At 36.4% G+C, this 20,381-nt stretch overlaps 1 protein-coding gene across 5 annotated transcripts in view; it reads right to left on the bottom strand.

The window, feature by feature from the left end:
• Positions 1 to 20,381, bottom strand: part of DDX60 (DExD/H-box helicase 60) — a 49,901-nt gene that overhangs the window by 17,913 nt on the left and 11,607 nt on the right. For 4 of the 5 annotated variants that reach the window (XM_040555288.1, XM_040555289.1, XM_040555287.1 and 1 more), the window contains 21 exons: positions 19,828 to 20,169; positions 19,085 to 19,192; positions 17,718 to 17,879; positions 16,821 to 16,979; positions 16,173 to 16,314; positions 14,880 to 15,041; positions 14,084 to 14,186; positions 13,179 to 13,294; positions 11,500 to 11,660; positions 10,232 to 10,484; positions 9,210 to 9,373; positions 6,411 to 6,566; positions 5,232 to 5,381; positions 4,120 to 4,239; positions 3,496 to 3,591; positions 2,697 to 2,812; positions 2,021 to 2,166; positions 1,738 to 1,847; positions 1,533 to 1,637; positions 1,320 to 1,448; positions 373 to 500 (listed from right to left, as the gene is read on the bottom strand). In XM_040555288.1, the coding sequence (XP_040411222.1) occupies positions 373 to 500; positions 1,320 to 1,448; positions 1,533 to 1,637; positions 1,738 to 1,847; positions 2,021 to 2,166; positions 2,697 to 2,812; positions 3,496 to 3,591; positions 4,120 to 4,239; positions 5,232 to 5,381; positions 6,411 to 6,566; positions 9,210 to 9,373; positions 10,232 to 10,484; positions 11,500 to 11,660; positions 13,179 to 13,294; positions 14,084 to 14,186; positions 14,880 to 15,041; positions 16,173 to 16,314; positions 16,821 to 16,979; positions 17,718 to 17,879; positions 19,085 to 19,192; positions 19,828 to 20,169 (3,128 nt within the window). The remainder of the gene's footprint in view (positions 1 to 372; positions 501 to 1,319; positions 1,449 to 1,532; positions 1,638 to 1,737; positions 1,848 to 2,020; positions 2,167 to 2,696; positions 2,813 to 3,495; positions 3,592 to 4,119; positions 4,240 to 5,231; positions 5,382 to 6,410; positions 6,567 to 9,209; positions 9,374 to 10,231; positions 10,485 to 11,499; positions 11,661 to 13,178; positions 13,295 to 14,083; positions 14,187 to 14,879; positions 15,042 to 16,172; positions 16,315 to 16,820; positions 16,980 to 17,717; positions 17,880 to 19,084; positions 19,193 to 19,827; positions 20,170 to 20,381) is intronic. The other variant, XM_040555290.1, reaches the window with a different exon arrangement.

Below are 20,381 nucleotides of genomic sequence, written 5' to 3'. Positions count from 1 at the left end.
CTGCCCCAACATACACTGTTTGCACCTCTAATTAAACAGCACAATTTTTACTTATTACACTGGGGCAAAGCAACAGAGAATCCAACTCTCATTTTAATGTGATTCAGATTATAATTTTCCTCAGGTATCATGCATGGATTCTAACCTTTCCACTCAATAATCAATCACTCCCAGTTTTACTTCAGCTAAAACTTTAGTCCCATAAAGGTACACAGATTGATAGAGCTTGTAAGCCTTTACTTCACAAACTTTAGAACAAATATAAGAAAAGGACATAAATGGAATTTGCCAAGCCATATCAATATTTATCTATAATACCATTTTTCTGAATCTAGTCAATACACACATAACACATGGAATATAAATACTTACATAAAAATTATGGCAGGCAATTTATCCATCTCATGCAATTTTTCAACAAAGCATGCAAATTGCATCCATTTTTCCTGATCTGAGCAATCCACAGGTTGGGGCTTAAAGTGATCCAGAAGCTCATATACCTGACCAAAATATTATTGAGGAGATTTTAATGGCACAAACTTCTGGCTGAAGGCAAAGTTTCCTGTGACAGCTTCTATCAGCTCAGATTTTTTAAATCATGCAGAACTACAGTGGCCTCATATAGTTTACAGACTTAAAAGGTCTTCAGAACACAATGACTTCAGTAAGAACTCAAAATGCAAATCACCGTAGCATTCACGTTTACCATCACAGTGGAAATAATAAAGCACTACTAACATACCAATTATGATATATTTTCACATTCAAGCGTCACATTTCAAGAAGCTTTTTTTTTTTTTTCCCAAAAATATTCTTTATTGTCTCCTTGTTTTTTATTCACCACCTCCTCATACACCTATTTATGATATAGGAATATATGGCCTCTAATTAAGGACTTGATCTTCCAATTTAAAGCCCATTACTTAAATTTCTGTCTTTTACATAGAAACATACCTTCTGTCCTTGGTTACAGGGAAGGTTTCAAATGATCAGTAAAAGAAAAAGAAGTAGGCTAAAGACGCAGAATTGTGGTACAATATTGTCACTAATTGTAGGAGGTACACTAAAAGAATCAGAAATCAGAATCTCGCAGCAGTACCAGAAGTCTGATTCCCAGAGAAGCTTGTGAAAACAACCTTGAAAATTCTTACTGAAATGCCACAAATATTAGCACTTATCTTTCAGCACAGCAGCAGCTAATACTTATAAGTAATAATTAGGGAGGAGAAGCTCCCATAATTGTCTAGTTATATTACTGTATAATCATTACATTACAGCTGTACAGAGTCTTAAAAACACACCCCTCTAACAACTGTTACCTTCTGTCTTTGGCCAAGTTCAATCCATTTGCTTAGCTCTTTCTTCAGTTCCTGCTCATATTTCCTGACATCCATCTTTTTTATTACTACTTTATTCTTGAAAGAGACAAACTCCTCAGGATCTAGCTCCTTGAAAGCAACGATATAAAACACTGCATTACTTTATTATCTATTTACTTTTTATATATTCTGTCCACAGATCTGTATACCCACCTGTGCCCTTGGCCACTCCTTCCAGACTTCTACCATTGTGTCATACAGCTGAATGCTCTCTCTTGGAGACAGAGAAAGATCTGCAGGAATACCATAGTTCTCAATCTGCAAGGAGTTTAAACAAAAGAAAATAATCATTTTGATGGAATCCATATTATTTAATTTAACTGTTGATAAACTATTTTTGCACCAGTGCTATGCTTACATGATTGACTGTTAATGCAGCACATGGGTGATAATGTTCAATGAGAAAATCACCACCCGTTGAAGAACACACATACTTTTCCAAATCGTTGTATCTTTCTCCATACAGGACTGCAAAGAAACAAAAATGTCATGATACATTGTTGGTTTTAAAAAGCAAGTAGTATGATTTGATTTTATTTAAAAACCATACATATGCTTAAGTCCACGCAGTGTGATCAAAGTGTTTGCGGGCAGGACACTACAATTTATTTATTATTATTATAAAACATTCTGATACACACCTAGTCTAACACGGTATGATTTTTTTTGTTCTTTTACTTTAGATTTCACTTTAAGTTTTCTTGTAGAATTCTTTTCAGAGTTGGTAGGGCTTTCTTCTATCGTGTTCTCAGCACGTTGCCAATACCTTTTCACACTTTGTAACCACCTACAGTTCAAGAATAAAATAAAGCCAAGCTGTAAAAAATATTTTTTTTTGAAATCTGATACAACTATAATAGATGAAGTACTACATTCTGCTCTGCTTCTCCTATAGAATTTCCAGTCCCCCCTCTCACCATTTTCAGTGCAATTTTCTCCAGTTTATCCCAGGGTGCAGTTCATAAATGTGAAATCACACCATCATTATACATACAGAGACAGGTGTCTTCCTTGACTGATGATGGGTAAGTATGCTTATCAGGTTTTGGCAAATCAAATAGATGCAAAAAACTCCTGAACAACTCTGCCCAGCTCTCTTAGAGGGTCTGAAAGAATAGGAATGAATGCCTATTCTCATTACAGAGAGTTAAGAGTTACAAAATTGTTTGGTGTCAATTATATGTATATAATACATAAAACAGTATAATTCCAAATCTGTTGCCTCTCAATCGTAATTGTTCATACCCATCAGTTCGTATCAATAGTTCATATCCAATTTAAATATGCTCTTTTGAATGAGAAAAATTCCAAGCGTACTCAGTTAGGTGTTCTGGGTTACTGATAGTAGCAGAGAGAGCCAAAAACGGACACCGAATTGTTACCAGAAGATGCTCCCAAACCTCTGCTCCAATTTCGCTACCAAGACAATGGACCTATATTTTTGGGAAAAAGGATAAAAAAAAAATGTAAGAAAACTACCTTATCAAAGTACACACAAAACAGGAGCTGTTTTGTGTTTTGCTAAAATCAAAAAGGTTGGCAAGATCAGTACTGAATAATTCTTATGTTGCAAATTCACTGGATAGTGAATTAGACTATACTAACTTCAATACTACATTCACTGTTTGTACCCTAGATATTCACTGACATCCATTAGCAATTAAGTTGATATACAAGAAAGAATCCAGTACAAATTTTAAATTTAGCAATATTAAACACTGGTTTTGCCCTCAAAAGACCGACAAACATCTCATGAAGGGATATGTCTATGATTGAAACCTGGAATACCTCCAGGCTTCATTTTCACCACTAAGACTACAGTGGTGAACTTTAGTTTTTCAGTTGACTGGCTTGAGAGAAATAAAGGAAATTCCTGGTAGCTCTGACTGAACAGTATGTCCTCTTCAGGACTATCAGAGTTTTAAGTTCTTGCACTGGAACATATTAAGACTATTACCTAACATGAAAAAGCAAGCAAGTCTGAAGTAATAGTTCTCAAAGTTGATTTTTACCAGCAATAATGCATGTAGTGAAAAATTTAATTATTGATAGTTTTCCTCTGCCTTTTTTTTTCCCCATAAACTTATTAAATTGATTATTACTGAAAGATGCCTACCTCATCGAATATAACATATTGTATCCGTTTGACCCATTTCTGGCAACGAGGAGACAGCATCAAGATTTCTAAACATTGAGGCACAGTCACTAGTATCTAAGAAAAAAAGGTTTGTAAAGCATTATTTTCAAATAAATTGGCTGATCAAATGTAACAGAACAGATTCTATACTGAAAAAAGCATTTAAAATATGTATTTGATTTAAAGATGAGCAAAAATTAATTTTTCACTTCTACCTTCAAGAAGGGCAAGAAGAAGGACACAGCGAACTGACAGGCTGGTAAACTTCGCTTTGATCCCTGGGACAGTGATGGAGCAACTAATCCTGGAAACCATTTCCAGGTACATGAAGGACAAGGAAGTCATCAGGAGTTGTTAGCATGGATTGACCAAGAGGAAGTCGTGCTTGACCAACCTGATAAACTTCTATGATGAAAGGACCAGCTGGTAAATGAGGAGGGAGCAGTGGATATTGTCTGCCTAGCATACAATAAAGCTTTTGACACTGTCTCCCTTAAGATGCTCATAGACAAGCTGTTGAAGTGTGGGCCGGATGAGCAGATTGGCTGAATAACCAGTCCCAGAGAAATCAGTAGTACCAAGTCAAAACACTCAAAAATATACCTGAGAATTCATGACATCATTACGATAATCTCGTGTGAAGACTCCACACAACACCAGTCCATCTGGAAGTTTCTTGGTGAACCGACTGTATATAGTTCCCACCACTTGGTTTACAAGGGCCTTAAGTAAAGCAGATCATTAACAAAACTACACAGTGGATGTCTAAAGGCATACAATGTTCTGAGGCATACAAATGTATTCAATTTTGGCACTGATATTAATGTACTAGACTGCAAAATACTATTGCAGCACTTCTATTAAATCTAGACCATCAGTGTTAACTTTGAACAGAAATGGTACCTGATGTTCAATTATACTCAAATGTTTTCAAAGAAATCTAGTGTTCTGTGAAGTGGGTTATATAGTATTAACTCTGTATTGTAACTATTTTATAGCATTCTGCTGTATCTACAAGCACTTCAATGACATCAGAGTCCTGAGGCCTGCAGGTATAAAATACATTTGTGCACCCAGACTCTGATATTCAAATGAAAGTATGAATTTGATGCCCATTTTGTTTTGCCATATCAAATATATATATATATATATATATATATTTTACATATAGAAAAGGATCCAAAGAAATTACTCAATAATAGCACGTGTAATTCCATATTCAAACTTTGCATTGCTTAAAATAAGTTTTGGAAGAAATCAAAACATTGGTTCAGCTCTTGAGTCAATTTCTAACTAAAAAAAAAAGGATAAAACACTCATTATAAAATATCCCAAAGACGCTTAGAGTTTCACAAGTTCTCTTGAAGCATCTAATGGTGAACTCAATTGGAAAAATTGGTTTTTGTTCTGTTTTAATATTACTTTCACCAAGTCTGTAGGCTTTTGGCACTGTCACCATTTACCTAACACTACTTCTAGCACTTTTATATGTATTAATGTTTCTGACCTTAAAATAGCTATATAAACAGTCAAAAAACTGTACATGAACTTAAATATTTTGCAGATCTTTTGTAAGCATGCTTAATTACATGTTTCTAATAAAAAAGACATACATCAACTAAATCTGTACAATAAGTTACCCCAAATGTTTTCAGAATCATACTGAAAAATATCATAGTCAGACATACAAAATATGTAGTAGGATGTAGCCTTACCTTTGTAGGAGCAACATACACAACTACTCCATCATCGCTCATTTTCAAAATTTTCTCCATGCAATAATATGATGCATATGTTTTTCCCGATGAAGTGGGAGCAACTATCACTGCAGACTCATTGTTATCAACAGCATCAAGAAGTTCTCGCTAAGAGAAGAGCAAAATGTCTTGTTAAGAAGTTCTCATTGAGTGAACTAGCTCTTCCTGTGAAAATGTTTCTATTTTTGCCCTTAATTTTCGCTGATTTTAGACTAGGGGAAGTCACAGTTAACCTAGAAGTTTTATGACTGTATTCTTTTCTCAAACTGTTAGTGAAAAAAAAGGAACTACAACTTCCCACTTGTTTGTTTCAACTATTTGGCCTGAGATTTTGATACCAGAATACTTACAGTCTGAAACTGGACATTTTCAAAATAAAAAACAGTTAACTCAGCAATGTACAATTTAGATACAAAAACTTCACTGTTTTATACAACGCAGTAATTTTTCTTGCATTATTATAGTTATAGCACTACTGCCAAATTTCTCTTCTGCTCTTAGCATACACTAATAAATTTGTTTTCTTCCTATTACTGTCTTCCTCCATGCTTCCTCTCACTTTAAATAGGTCTGTAGAAGGAAGGGGAGGAATGGTACAAGAAGGGAGAAATAAGTAGCATTAACACTATCTTTCTATATTAGCATATATGCTGAGTTCAAAGGTGCTTCTCAAGCAAGTATCTGTTTTCCAGATGTGGTCACACAAAATGGAAAATTCAGCTGGTCTCCCCAGTCCAATAACAGACAGACCCGAGTTAGACCTACTGTGCTTTAAACAGAAAAGTTATTATCAATTCATAGTATGGTTCACTCTTTAGGCAGCAATAAGTAGAAGATGATTAGAGATTAGGTAATCAGAGATTACCTAAACGGGGGGTTATCACCATCAAATATTATGATGAACAGTGAAATCCCATGGATTTGGCATTTCTTATGTTGAATTCCTTGGGCCAAGCTCTCAGTAGAAAAGCTCTCAGGTTAGAAAGAACATGGAATACCATCCAAAATGATCTTCTGAATTTGTTCACCTTAGTGAAACACTATTTTTAGCAAGAAGTAGAATCACATGTATTTTAAAATGAAGAAAAAAAAGTCATTTCCAATAACTTTACACACAAATGGTTTGTGTCTCATTACCTGCCACGTGTCTGGTATGAAATTTTCCACTCGGGGATCTGGATCATTTCTCTCTTCTCTGAGCAAATAATAGTCCATGTATTGTAGCTGGAAGCGAACTGGTCCCACCTCAATAGCATATCTACTTGTATTCTCACCATCACTTTTTTCTCTAACCTATAAGGTCATAATAAATTTCAAGTTGGTTTGCAAACTAGCAAGAGATTCAGAAAATGGCACATCTTTTGCTCTGGAACTCTGAAAGCTTCAAAAAATATATGAAAGTGCAGGTGATTTTAAAATACATTTTCTCTTATATAGCTTTGTATAAGCTTGTATCTGTTCAAAGGAGACTACTATGTTCTGTAAACAATGTCTTCAGTAACCCTCATTTTTGATGGTTTTGTTGTCAGAAGAGCTTATGAAACTGGCTAGAAGGCAGAGCTTGGCTTCTCTGAGCTATCACCTGCTAGATCCTTCTCATCCTATATTTCTCTTTTCTTGGGCCTGCCCTGACACTTTATGCAATGAATCAAAGTTGTGAAAAGAAACTCAATATGAAGATTGTGATCCCAATTTTTGTAAAGCATTATATTTTTAAGCAGCACCTGTATACCGTAAGACATAACAAATTTCAATGTTCGTGTACATGTTTGGTTACACCATCTGATCTTGAAAGTTGTTTAGCAAAGCCTTCCATGTTACAACATATACCAGAATATCAGAAAATCACATTATAATTTAGGTTGGCAGGGATATCTGAATATCAGTTAATCCAACTCCCTGCTAAAAGTAGGTGCAAACAGATCAGGTCATTCAGGGCTGCGTTCAGCCTGGGCTTGTGGGGGATCTCATCAACATGTACAAATACCTCAAGGAAGCATGCGAAGAGGACGGAGCCAGGCTCTTTTTAGTGGTGCCCATTGCCTCTTGTCCTGACACTGGACACAAACTGGAACACAAGAGGTCCTGTCTAAACAACAGGAAGAAGACACTTCTGTACTGTGCAGGTGTAGTGGGTCTGGCTGGGATGGAGTTAGCTTTCCTGCAGCAGCACATACAGTGCTAGAAGTACTAGAACTGTAGCTAGAACAGCCCTGATATCGCACCAAGGTTTTGGCTACTGCTGAGCAGGGCTGGCACTGCACCAAGACTGCCTCCAAAACTCCCAAAGCCAGCAGGCTGGGCAAGAGGTGGGGAGGGGATATCTCCCAGGACAGCTGACCCAAACTGACCAAAGGGATGTCCCATACTGTGTGGTGTCCCGTGCAGCAACAAAAGCTGGGAAAGGAGAGGAGGGGCTCATTATGAAGATGTCCATCCTCCCAAACAGCTGCCACACTTATCTAGGTCCTACTTCCCAGGACATGGCCGAACATCCCTTGCTGATGGGATATTTTTTTTTTCCCTCTCTGTTTCTGTGCAGTCTTTGCTTGTTTTTCCTCTTTCTTTTTCCTTTAATTAAATTATTCTTATCTCAACCTGTGAGCTTTTTTTCTCCCTATCATATTTTCTCCCCCTCCCTTCTTCCTTTGAGGAGGGGGACAGAGAGCAGTGTAGTGAAGTTTAGTTGGCCATTGGTGTAAAACTACCACAGCAGGCAACTGAGCACTGGAACAGGTTGCCCAGATAATTGTGGGGATACCCTCCTTGAAGACATCCAAAGCTGTCTGGACATAGTCCTGGGCAATCTCCTCTAGGTTCTCGAGCAGGGAGCTGGACCAGACGACCTCCAGAGGTCCTTTCCAACCTCAGCTATTCAGTGATTTTGATTTATTCAGGGCACCAAACACCCTTAACAGTAACTATGTAGCCAAAAGCAAACTATCATCATGCATCAGTCAAATTCACACAGAAAAGGAGACAAATACTTTCCACTCCCAAAGGGAAGAGTCTTACAAATCTCTTCCTCCCTCGTCTCTTAGTCCCAATCCTCAAAGAAGGACAATAAAAGATTTCCAGAATTGAGCTTCCAAAAAATTCCTAACACTATTGCACATGAAAAATGAGATACTGAAAACTGAAGTCATACTGGTTTTATGGTTCATTGTAATCCTCCTTCATTTTGCTACTGACTTCATATTCTGCAGGCTGTGAGTTATATCCCCCTTCTTCCACCTGAAAACCACTTTAGCATCCCCTCTCCCCAGTAACATCACATCTACAGAACTGCTTTTAAATCAGCCAGGGGGAAGGTTGCAAGTGAGCAGAAAAGCACAAGTCCAGTCTTTAGAAAAATTACTTCAGGGCCAAATTCAGAGTAGCTATCTGGCGGTCTCAGCTGTGCTAGAGAAGACAAGCAATTCAGTGTCAGTTTCCCTCAGAGGCGATCATCATAGCTCAGTAACAGGGTAGAGTAATACCATAAAAACAAACAGAATATAGTTTTCATCTATCTCGTCAGTCTCAAAGATTTCCTCTATAAAGTAGCATGTTTAGGTGTGTTAATGAACATTTTAATTCTTATTTTTGACATGCAGAGTTCAGCTGATGTGATGAGTGGAACAACAGGTACCTCTTAGAGATATAGACATCTCTTAACATGTTTCACAGGTTGTCCTTCACAGCCATATATAGTTCCACTTAATAAAGGGGAAGTGGCCTATTGTGTCAACTCTCTTTCACATCAAGCAAAGAAATATATCCATGGAACTAAGGAAGATTACTCATTAATTTCTGAAGCATGAATAGACAGTTAAACTTAAGGCACAATATAATTACAATAAGCTCAATATAGATTTTCTACACACTGTTACATGCTTATGTTTATATCAATTAGAGATCCAGTTACAATAGAATCATCACAGTCTATAAAGTTACCTGGCCAGACAGCGAACATGCCAAATTCTCAAATCCAAGAAGTCGTAGACATTGGGTCAGCTTTTGTAGATGGGATTTCTCCAAGAGATCTTGATATTTTTCAAGGAGGATATGAATTCTCCTCATGAGTTGAACAGCTTTGCTTAAATCTTTAGATTTGGTAGCTTTCAAAAAAAAAGAAAAAGCCAACTCAATAGTTACTTGAGAGCCAATTCTATCATTGGAAGTGTTTTTATATTAGGTATTTTTAGAACAGACCTTATCCATCCAACCTCATTTATGGCAATTAAAAAGTACATTTTAATCAAAGACAACCAGAATACAACCCACACTTCTGTGAGCTCTACAAGGAGTAACAATGAAGACCAGGCGCCAAAACAATTCTATCTGCCTCTGCAAGCTCAACAATAACAGAAAGTCATACTTCTCACATCTATACAATAACTGAGCTGCCCCATTTCATTTTCCTGACTCACGTATTTGTTACTCAATCTTATTAGCTACATACTTCACACTAACATGTACAGGTCTCCCCAGCATGTTTCCAAAAGAGTTGTTTGGATCCTTCTGACCAAAAGCATAGATTGAATAAGTTAATTCTGGTGAAACTGGAGACCACTAACAATGGTGGTATAAATTTCTGTGCAAGTCAGCATTATTCAGACCGTGAGCCAACTCAGCTAATTAAACAATTCACCTCTGTATAGATATATTTTAGTGTTCATGATGCATAATCATTAAAGATGTATACAATAAAACAAATTACCTATGCATACAATGTTTACAAGATGAAACAGGAAAATATTTATCAGCTAATTTTAGCAGATTCTTTATGTCTCACTCAAAGAATCCTGAAATTGCAAATGAGGACCAGTCTGTTAACACTTAAAAGCACCATTAGTACTCCCAAAACAGAAGTGTTTTAACATGCCTTTATTCCTGTAGAGAACGTCTAAAGTCACTCACTTTCTTGGTTAAAGGGAGTGCAAGTCAAATAAAGAACACGCATTTGGCTATCATACCTTGTTCTTTGCAGTGTTCCTTCCATGCTTCTAAACAGGCAGACAGTCCTGACAATTCTACACTGAACTTCACAGATTTACTTTTAAGAATCTTGAGAAACTTTTCCAATTTGTTTATTCCAACAGTCAGATTTGCTTTTATTTCCTTTTCAGTTGACATCTGCAAGGTTTTCCATTGCTCCTGTTCTTTCATTTCTTCTTTAATTTTTAGTCGCTTGTTGTTTTCCTCTGCAATTATTTCTGCTTTACTTTTCTACATAAAATGAAGATATTCGAACTAACCATCATTATATGCTCAAGCATCATCTGAAAAAAAACTAATCCATAAACTCAAGATACATTATAGTTTTCAATTCATCTGTGTGGTACATTGTGTTTCAAGGATTTTTTAAAATAGCACTTCACTCTGAAGGAGACGAAATCTATGAATCCCAGTATTTGCTTCTCAAAAGCTTATCTAATCTGTATTTTAAAAGTCAAAAGCTTCTTCACAAGTGGTATAAAAATGCACAGATGTGGAAAAAATTAAACAGCAGTTAAAGTTAAGTTTAAAGCTATTATTTCATCCATAGGTAACAATAATCCAAATACCTTTGAGGTGTTATTGCATAAATTAAATAAAATTAAGGGTTCAATCTTACTTGAAGTTAAGAAGATTCCATATACGGACTTTCACAGGCAATTCAACAGGCCATAATCTATAACCCATACCCGTATAAAGATAGTATAGTTTATTATGAAATATTACTCAAATTATTATTGCTCAGTACTGTTCATTAGTACACAAGAATATGTTACATATCATGTGATGTCTGAAAATGTTCATATAGAATTAATAGCAATATTTACAAGATCTTTCATGGAGAATATTTCCAAACAATGCAGGGAAGTAAATAACCAAATAGTGGATTTTACATTATTTGTCAGTAGCTTCTTAAAGTAAAATTAAATTGACCTACAGTTTCCTTCACTCCACACACTATTACAGGCCATAAGCCAAATCTCAGCAGCCTTTACAGATCCGATATTACATTTTTTTTAATTTACTTGTGTCAGTTAAAATATAATCATTCATCAAATGTTCCAAATAGAACAAACTTTTTTCCAATTAGTCAATTAAATTTGAACTACAAAGATAATTTATTTTCTTCAACTAAAACTACTAGTGCATTCAAAGTATAATATTTAATTTGTGTGATTCATACAGTAGAAATGTTTTTCTGGATAGTAAAAAGTAGACTTGGAAAGAGCAACTTGCATATACTCACTTGCATTTTTTTCTTTTTGACAGGATTATTAGCACTCCCTGGTGCATCCTTTTGGCATACAATAAACTTTGAAGTGCTCTCTTGCAATGTGCTTCCATAAAAACGATAAAAAGTCTGTAACTTTTGAATTTGTTTTCTTTCATATGGATCTTTGGATTTTGCTGCAAATAAACGTAATTGATTCAAAAACACACTGACAGAATTCCTCCCCCCAAAAAAAGATACCTGGATAAAGCATAAATGTAACTTAAAGGCCAAAATCACATTTCAAAAGAGGCTTGCTACTGAGACTCACTGAAATTCAACAGTCCTTTGAACTATCTGAGAGATATGTCAGACTCAAATTCAGACTTCTTTAGGCACACAAGAATATTATTGGAAAAGTTAACAGACAGGACACCTGGAAAGAAATTACAACTGCTTGAGAAAAATGCCTAGGCTTCTCACACAATCAAAGAAAATAAGAAAGTGTCTCCAGAAGTCAATTCAGATCATCAGAAAGAGACCTCTTTCCCGTGAATACAAGACTGTCAGAACATAAGTAAGATGGAAGAACACTTATGTGACCCAATGGAAGGTATCAAGCACATGGATATTTCTGCACTCAAGCTTAGGTATTTCTCTCTGTTTTACACATAAAAGACTGAGATAATACAGTCCAGTGTTAAGAGGACTCATGCAAGACATGGAATAGAGAGGGCTCTCTCTTCAGTAGGAGTGGACATAAACTTTCAACTCCAACATTATGGAGGATGCTCTAGCTACTCTTGGTGCAGGTATGATCAGAGTGACTGCTCTCCGTATTTCCTGTTGAAATCACAGTGCAAAAAAGAATGCAAAAAATTGTCCAGTCAGAAAGATAAACAGATGGAACACTTTTCATAGGTCAAATGATGCAAATGCCTGCTCGGAAAACAATTTTTCTATTCACTGAATGAGAACCCTAAACAAAAGGGAGCACCAATAGTAATCCATGACTTCCCACCTCCTGGGAGGGAGTTTAATTCACTGTGTGATGTAACGATGATGGAAACATCTTTGAGAAAAATAGCGATGCATACATGCTGGTACACACAGTATCGTATACTTCATTTCATGTAAATATGCAAGTCTAAGATCAAAATTAAGTCCATGTTTTGTTTTTGTTAGTACCTCAAAGCTGAGAAACAAACAGGAAACTATAATACATAACATTAATACAAACACCTTTTGTTTACTTCTTTTACTTATTTTAATTTTTGTTCTCAAAAGATTTGACTGGCTACGCATGTGCTGGGCAAACATCTGAGTAGATTCTGCACGTATACGAATTTGGTTAGAAAACATTACTCAAACTATAGATTTAGACATGAAATTGCACATGTACTTTTATATATATATATAGATAGATCTGTGAAGCATTTTGCAAACACAACAGAATGCATCATGAACAGCTGACTAGAAACGCTCCCTTATACTTGTTAGAGCTATTAAGTTAATAGCTAACACACAATACTTAGCTGATGAATTTCTGCAGTATGTTCAAGTATAATTTAGCTATTGCAGTAGCTCTTTTTTGGCAAGTGTTTACGCAGTTGCAAATATTTTCTGAACTGAGAAGTCCTTCTCTACAACAACGTTAACCTTTACAGTATTGTTCTAGCCAGCAAGGACAAGTGGGTTTTGTTAGCTCTTCTTACCATCAGCATTGCAGTGTACACGTTCATACTCCTCAGTCAGTGGTCTGCCAGAATGCCAGTGACGATGCTCATCAAATTCCTTGTATTTAGTAAGTGAAGAAATTGCAGGATCATTGCTGAAAGATACAAACATTAAACAGAGCAGAAATTAAAAAGGTTATCTGACGTCTCTAATAAAACATTTAAAACATATAAAAAAACCTGAGTATTTATCAAAACAATTTACAATGGCAGACAACCAACGTAGAGCTTAATTTTACTCCAAATATAGTTTGTCAAGATAGCCTCAGCTTTTCAGAAAAATATAATAAATTAAAAATGCACTTTCCCACTTTCATATAGTTCAATCATGGAATGCAATGTGACTACATAACTCACAGAAATATCCTTTAAACGACGAATCTCTGTTTTCCCAAAGTGGCTAAAAGTAATCATTGTCCAGCACACAACCCACCTTCACAAGCAGGGCAAATGTAAAAAATGATAATCTATTCTCAACTTTTATTCAGTACTGTTACTCAGTATTTTCCTTTTCCTGAAATCAAACTGAGCTTTGCAATTTAAGATGAGGCCTTAATTGTGGACAAATCAGAGGACAAATTGTGCATTCAGAACAATTGTTTCAGAACATAGGATAAGAATCACTGAATGCAAATAAGAATCACTAATGCAAACAAATAATTGAATGAGAAAATAAGATACTGACTCTTACTCATTCCTTTTCTGAACTTTCTGTTAATATTTACAGAGTATTTTATCAGTACACGTAAATGTGAAACCTTCCCTAGTCACAGCAAAAGCATTTCTAAACTCACACAAATTGAGCATAATATGGATGTAAACTCCAGGGCAGTAGTAAATAAACCCATACAATATAAAATCTTAATAAAATTCATAGTACATACTCGTCTAAAACAGGTAGGTCTTTCAAAATATCTCCAGCATACTCTTTAACAAGATCAGATTTCACTGGGAATAGTCCTACAGCAGGAATTTTGTCTTCATACACTGTACAGCATTAAAAAAAAAAAGTTTGATTAAAAATATGTATGATTTCATATCATATCTTTGAAATTCTGTCAAGTTACATTAAAAATGAATTTCCAAAAAGTAAAATATGCAAAAAGTAAGCAGCAGTTCATCAGTTCCTCTGTTCCTTTTTCTTCTCAAGCACAGGAAGAAGAGGAACAAAGCAGATATTTTTGCTTCTGAGTAGATAATCTTATAATTTATTTTAGACACCTACGCTACTTCTATGAATGCTACAACCTACTCCATCTCACAGGCATCTGCTTTCCTGCACTACTTACAGAAGTAAGCAGTCCCAGTACTGTGCTAGAAGGTGCCTTAATAGCCTATATCGTAACAAAGAAGTCCACTAGAGCCCACTTTGCCCGCTTGACATCTGTTGATACTAGCTGAAAAACACCATATAATTAAGTAGAATTATGCTTCAGTTCTTAACTAATTTCTTGCAAACTACCTCTTCTTAATAAAGTTTAGAATGTTTTAAGCAAAACACGTGACAAAATTGGTTCTCAAGAAACGTCAGACACTAGTGGGTTGAAAGGAAGGAGAGTATAAATGAAGCATGGATTAGATTTGTGACCAGGATAAAAATCAGATCACTACTCCCAAAACTTTTTGTGACAGTAATGAAGACCATGCTTCTAACTCTTTAATTCTTGGGGTTGTCAATACCTCTAAATGATGTCTGTTCCTGATCAAGGAACAGTTGGGAAGTAGTTCGTATTGGGAAAGCATCTCCAAAACCATATTTCACAGTCAGTTTGGTTACAGCGTCCCATAAACTTTGATATTCATCCTCCACTTCTTTCCCCAGTTCCTTTTGGAATTCTAATCCTGCAGAGAAGGAAAAAAGAAAAGGGGGGTGGGGGGGGGAAGGAAATTAGGAGCTTTATGATTACAGCTTCCTTAAACAGAACCTACCTATTCACCTATGCAGCATCAGGCACAAAGATCTCAATCCTATCCAAGGTCTCTGGACATTAGAATAAATTAGGATGGGATGCCATACATTCAGTGTTTAATAGTCCAGGGTATAAATTACTAAATATGCTGACAAAATGTATTTTGTAAAGAATACCAGACTTATACTGTCTGTGGAAATTCAAATTCCACAGCTACAGAAGGGTTTCTCTCACCTTCACCTTCTTCAGGGTAAGATCTTTAATTCAGAATTCTATTTTGGTACCTAATAAACAATAGGAATCATTACAAAAATATCTTTGTCCCATTTCTAATTTATATTTTGTTTAAAAAATTCTCTACACTTCTCTACAGGACATCTTGTGACTTGACTCATAAAGAAAAAGTTGTATTTTACTATCAGACAGACCAACTGCCAGTGCTCACCACTGGATGTCAGGTGAACAGAATTACTCTGAAAGAAATTTTGTTATAAATAGTTTTCCATACTCTCTTGCTCTGTCACCTTTTGCAGCTTTTCTGTGAATCTTAACATATACGATGATGTTCTTGAAGTTCCAGCTCCCAGCTTCATGTGTTTACAAGATATTATCAGATTTTGTCTGAACCAATTTTATCTCAATCTAAAAAAACATAAATCTCTGATGTCAGTGATACTAGGGATAGAATCTAGTCTCCATTCTGACTATGCTGAACTAAGACAAAATGAATTGGATAGAAAATGGGCTAAAAACCAAACGGTTGAGAACACCCAAAAACAGTGACCCAGAGCTCATACTACCTATGCTTCCTTTGCATAAGTACATCAAAGATATGACATGGTAAAGTATTGTGAATGACTACTGGTGAGAGATATTTGAATATGTGATTTTCTAGACTTGCATATGAAAAAAATTCCCTATTGTTTGACAAAACGTATCTGTTATTATACAAGTAATTAGAAATTTATGTTGATTTATGCTTGTACACAAATTCTCATTTTTACTCTGCAGCTTAATAAAACTAGAAATGTAAGAAAGCAAAGTGTTCAACAAAGACAAATACCTTCAGAGTATTCAATCTCATAATAATGTGCAAGATTTATGAGCAGTGAATCATCATTTAGGTCAGGTAGATATGTTAAATCCAGTTTCCAATCATTTTTATCACTTAGCTGTTTCAGAACAAAATGCGCACACAACTGTTGCTGTTAAAACAGAGCAAACAATTAATTCTCATGTAGCACCTTTTCATGTGGATGCATCAAAGCATCTCCAGAATAAGGTTAACTACCTCAGTTTTTATAGGCATGAAAATCAACATGCTGTTATTTCTCTGTGATCAGGAAACAGTTAAGTAGCACACTTCTAGATCTCCTTCACTGCAATAATTGACTTTAATACGAAGGCCTGGCGTCAGACTTCCCATACTGGATGAGACCACAAGGTCCATCTAAGCCCAGAATCCTAATACTGACACTGGCCATCTGTAAATGCCTAAAAATAGGTCGACTATACAGAGATATTACCCCAAACATTCTCTTAGACCCACTGATTTTTGGCTCACAAGATTCCTGAACCAGATGAAGTTTCTTTCCAGCAAGTACATTCGATTCTTTGATCTCAGACTACTAAAGCAATTTACCAAGAAAAATTAAAACTGAAATGATAATTGTACCAGATGACAGGAGAAGTAAGACAGTGTTATACACACCATTTTTATTATTGGTAAAACTTGCTTAGTCCAGCAGGATTTCATAACCCTAATCTGAGCTCTCTGAGAAAGAGGCATATGAAGAAGAAAAACCACTGTAAGACACTGCATTCTACAGAGGTCAGCTGCTGCTTCTGGAGATAGTGGTTTACTTCTTCCCTGTTGAGAGATGACAGAAGAAAAGTTGATCACATCCTTCAGTAAAATATTGTGTTCACCTCTACTTAATTCTGTGATTTTCACTTTGTTAAAGCAGCTAATAATTTTGATTTATTTAAACAATTTGTGCATTGTAATTACTTCTGTGCACACATTTCAAAATGAACACTCTTGTAGTGCTGGTAGCTGCAGATCAGTTATACTGTAAACAATCTCTTTTCTGAAAAGAATATGACTTAAAAATAAAGACAAAACTTAAAAACAGTTTCCTGTGCCTTTCTAGAAAAGTTACTGATATACTGATTCTGTGTTAACTTGAGGTAAATAAAAGACTTGTAGTACAGTCACAAAAATGGTATCATGACTCTTTGCATCTAGAAAGAACCCCGTCTTGCTAATTTGAGGAAAAGTGTATTCTACTGTAAAGGCATAACATAAGGAAAAGAAAAATAAAGAGCACAACAATCTTCTAAGGTAAAACTTCCCATGGAACTAGTCACTTGTAAGGAGAAACTTTCCCCAGGAACAGCCGCTGCTGCAGGAATGATGGTGCCACTCAGACACACCACACTACTTTGGAGAATCTGTGGCCCCACAAATTATCTGAACCAGTCCCCTTACAGGTGCAATCAAATGAAGCATCTGACCCTCTCTTCAGCTTGGGATCCGGAAGAAGCATCTCTTCTGTTAGCAAAATGTTTAGAGTCACTGTGCTGAAAAGATATATAACATTCTTACTCTTTCTGATTTCTCTGTCTTTGCTCCCCTGGAAGCATGTGCATTTTTCAGCATATCACTGTAGATTTTTAATCCCACTGCACAAGCAAGAACGCAGACTACACGCTGAATGTCAGATCCTTCAGGCCACAGCTGTTTCAACAGAGGGATAGTCCGGCAAACCTGCAATCACAACATTATTACTAGCACAAATTACTGCTATAATAACAGTTACCAAAACAAGGACAAGTTTTATTCCTTAAAGAGTACCATCACAGAATGAGAAAGAAAAAAAAAAAAAAAGGATTTGAAAACTACAAAAGGAAAAGTGTGCATAATCATTAGTAAATACAGCCTCCCTTGGGTCAGGTTCATGAGGTGCACCAACAGGCAACCCTGACTGCCCCTGGGGCTCCCCATACCCTGCCCAGAACCCAGGTCCCCATGGGCTGTCAGTCCCTACCCCAACAACAGCACAGCAGGGCGGCAGGGCCTGTCTCCAGGTCCCCAAAGCCTCAAAGGCCCACATCCTGGCCCAGCCTCAGCCTGTCCCTGTCCCCAGAGGGAGGCCCGATGCCTGGTCCTGGAGCTGCCCAGCGCCTGGCTGGGGCACTGGGACAGGCCCTGGCTGTGGGGCCCTGGCCCACCACCCCTGAGGGAGCCTCCACGGCCACCCCACCGCAGGGAGCAGCTGCCTGCCCTCGCTGTGCCCTGAAGGGTTCCTGCTCCCGGTGTACCTCATTACTGAGCTGGCCTCAGGAAAGATAATTATAATAAAATGAAATAGCAGCAGCAGCCACCAGGCAGCTGTGTTTCTACTGACTTTAAAATGCTTTACGAGCAGCAGCATTTTTATCTGGACTGAAAATTCAGCTTGCTGGACCAGCACCAATCCCTTTAAAGTCCAAGGAAGCCAACAGCTCCTATCGTTCTCAGCGGGAGCAGAAGTGGAGTCACAACATGCTCAGGAAACTGGTACAGGTATATTATTGTATGTTATGCACTAAAGGTGATAATGGTTCCATGTGAACACTTTTTATTTTTTTAAGGCTACAGTTTTGTAAAACAAGATTAAAGAATGAGCTAGTTCCCATCTTCTACAAGACAAAGGCAGTCACTAAGGTGAAAATATCTGACAAGATGGATCCCACCAGCCTCCAGCTGGAGCATCCTACTTTAATGAACCTACTTTAATGAACCTCAAAGGAAAAAAGAGCTTTAAGCTGCTGTGAAGAGTGGGCACAGAGGAGACCTTCCTGTCCTCAGGCTGTCACTTCAGGATAAGTGAAAGAGCCCCCAGTTCTGGCTAGGACAGAATTTCAGTTAAAGGAATGGAGAGAGAGTTGATCTGAGAAGAAAACAGAAAAGGATGCAAAGGGTAAAATTACCTCTTCTTGTACACTTTCCAGGCTCAGCCTGAGTTGTCCATACAGACACAGGGATGGTTCTTTGTACCTGACTGTGGCTTCACAGAGACATTGCAGATCTTTTTCATACTAAGAAGTGCAGAAGGCAAATCATATGCAAAAGTCAACAGATACAATGCATCAGGGACTACTAGCCACAGACACCGACAGAAACCATTCATATATATATATGTATATATATATATGCATATACATATATACACATATACACAGACCCACCAAAAAAAAACTCAGCATCCAATAAACATTTATTCTAAATTAAACTCCTTTAAACACCAGTCTATTCCATAACATTAAAAGTCAATTAAGGCTTAAAAATGTGTACCAATCACAGTATTTTCCTATTAAGACTTTCAAGATCATTGGATGAATCATAGAATCATTCAGGTTGGAAAAGACCTCTAAGATCATCTAGTCCAACCTCTAACCTAGTACTGACCACCCACCACTAAACCACGTTACTAAGTTTTACATCTACATATTTCTTAGACCATCAGACATGTTTCTTGGACCATCAACAGATGAGCCGTGTATCAGTGTCTTATGATTTTAATATATATAACACATATATTACATATGTATGTTATATATATATGTTATATATAACATATATATATATAATATTAACACAGATATTTTAATTAAATCCACTAAGTAGAACTAACACCTTTATTTGCAAACCAAAAAGAAGTTGTGAAATTTACCTTTTGAAAAAATAACCTGTGTTTCCGCATACTCTGAAGATGATATCCATAAACTCTAAGAGTATCATATTCCTGTCCTGAAGCAAGTACAATAGTGATTTTCTTTGACAATGAATGAGCAATAAAAATAGTCAAATAGTTGGTTTGGAGAGAGGTCAATCCTATGTCAGATACAATGATGAAATAAGGATAGCTTTTCTTCAGGAAAATCTCCCATGCTGGTGATAAACAATTGGAAAATTCTGTATGAACAGTAGTGCGTGTGTTGTGCTTCAGGTGTTCTATTAACGCAGTACGTAAGAAAAGAAAATGAGGATAGGGAAAGTACATCTGCTCTGCATCCTGTGGCAAATGAGAACAATGGAAGTATTCAGTTACATTCCAGCAAGTCGCATTCAAATTCAGATTGCATAAATACTATGCAAGTATAGTATTTATATATTTGAATTCTATTTACAGTTTATGAACATCATAATGTTATTTTATATCACATCATTACAGTGCCTTTGTACGTTGTTAGTAATTTTGCTCTAGTCATGTCAAGCAAATTCAAC

Source organism: Cygnus olor, chromosome 4 (assembly GCF_009769625.2).
Source record: "Cygnus olor isolate bCygOlo1 chromosome 4, bCygOlo1.pri.v2, whole genome shotgun sequence".
NCBI classification, from domain to species: Eukaryota; Metazoa; Chordata; class Aves; order Anseriformes; family Anatidae; genus Cygnus; species Cygnus olor.
Note: the sequence above shows the minus strand (reverse complement) of the source record. Positions and strands in the feature narration are given on the sequence as shown.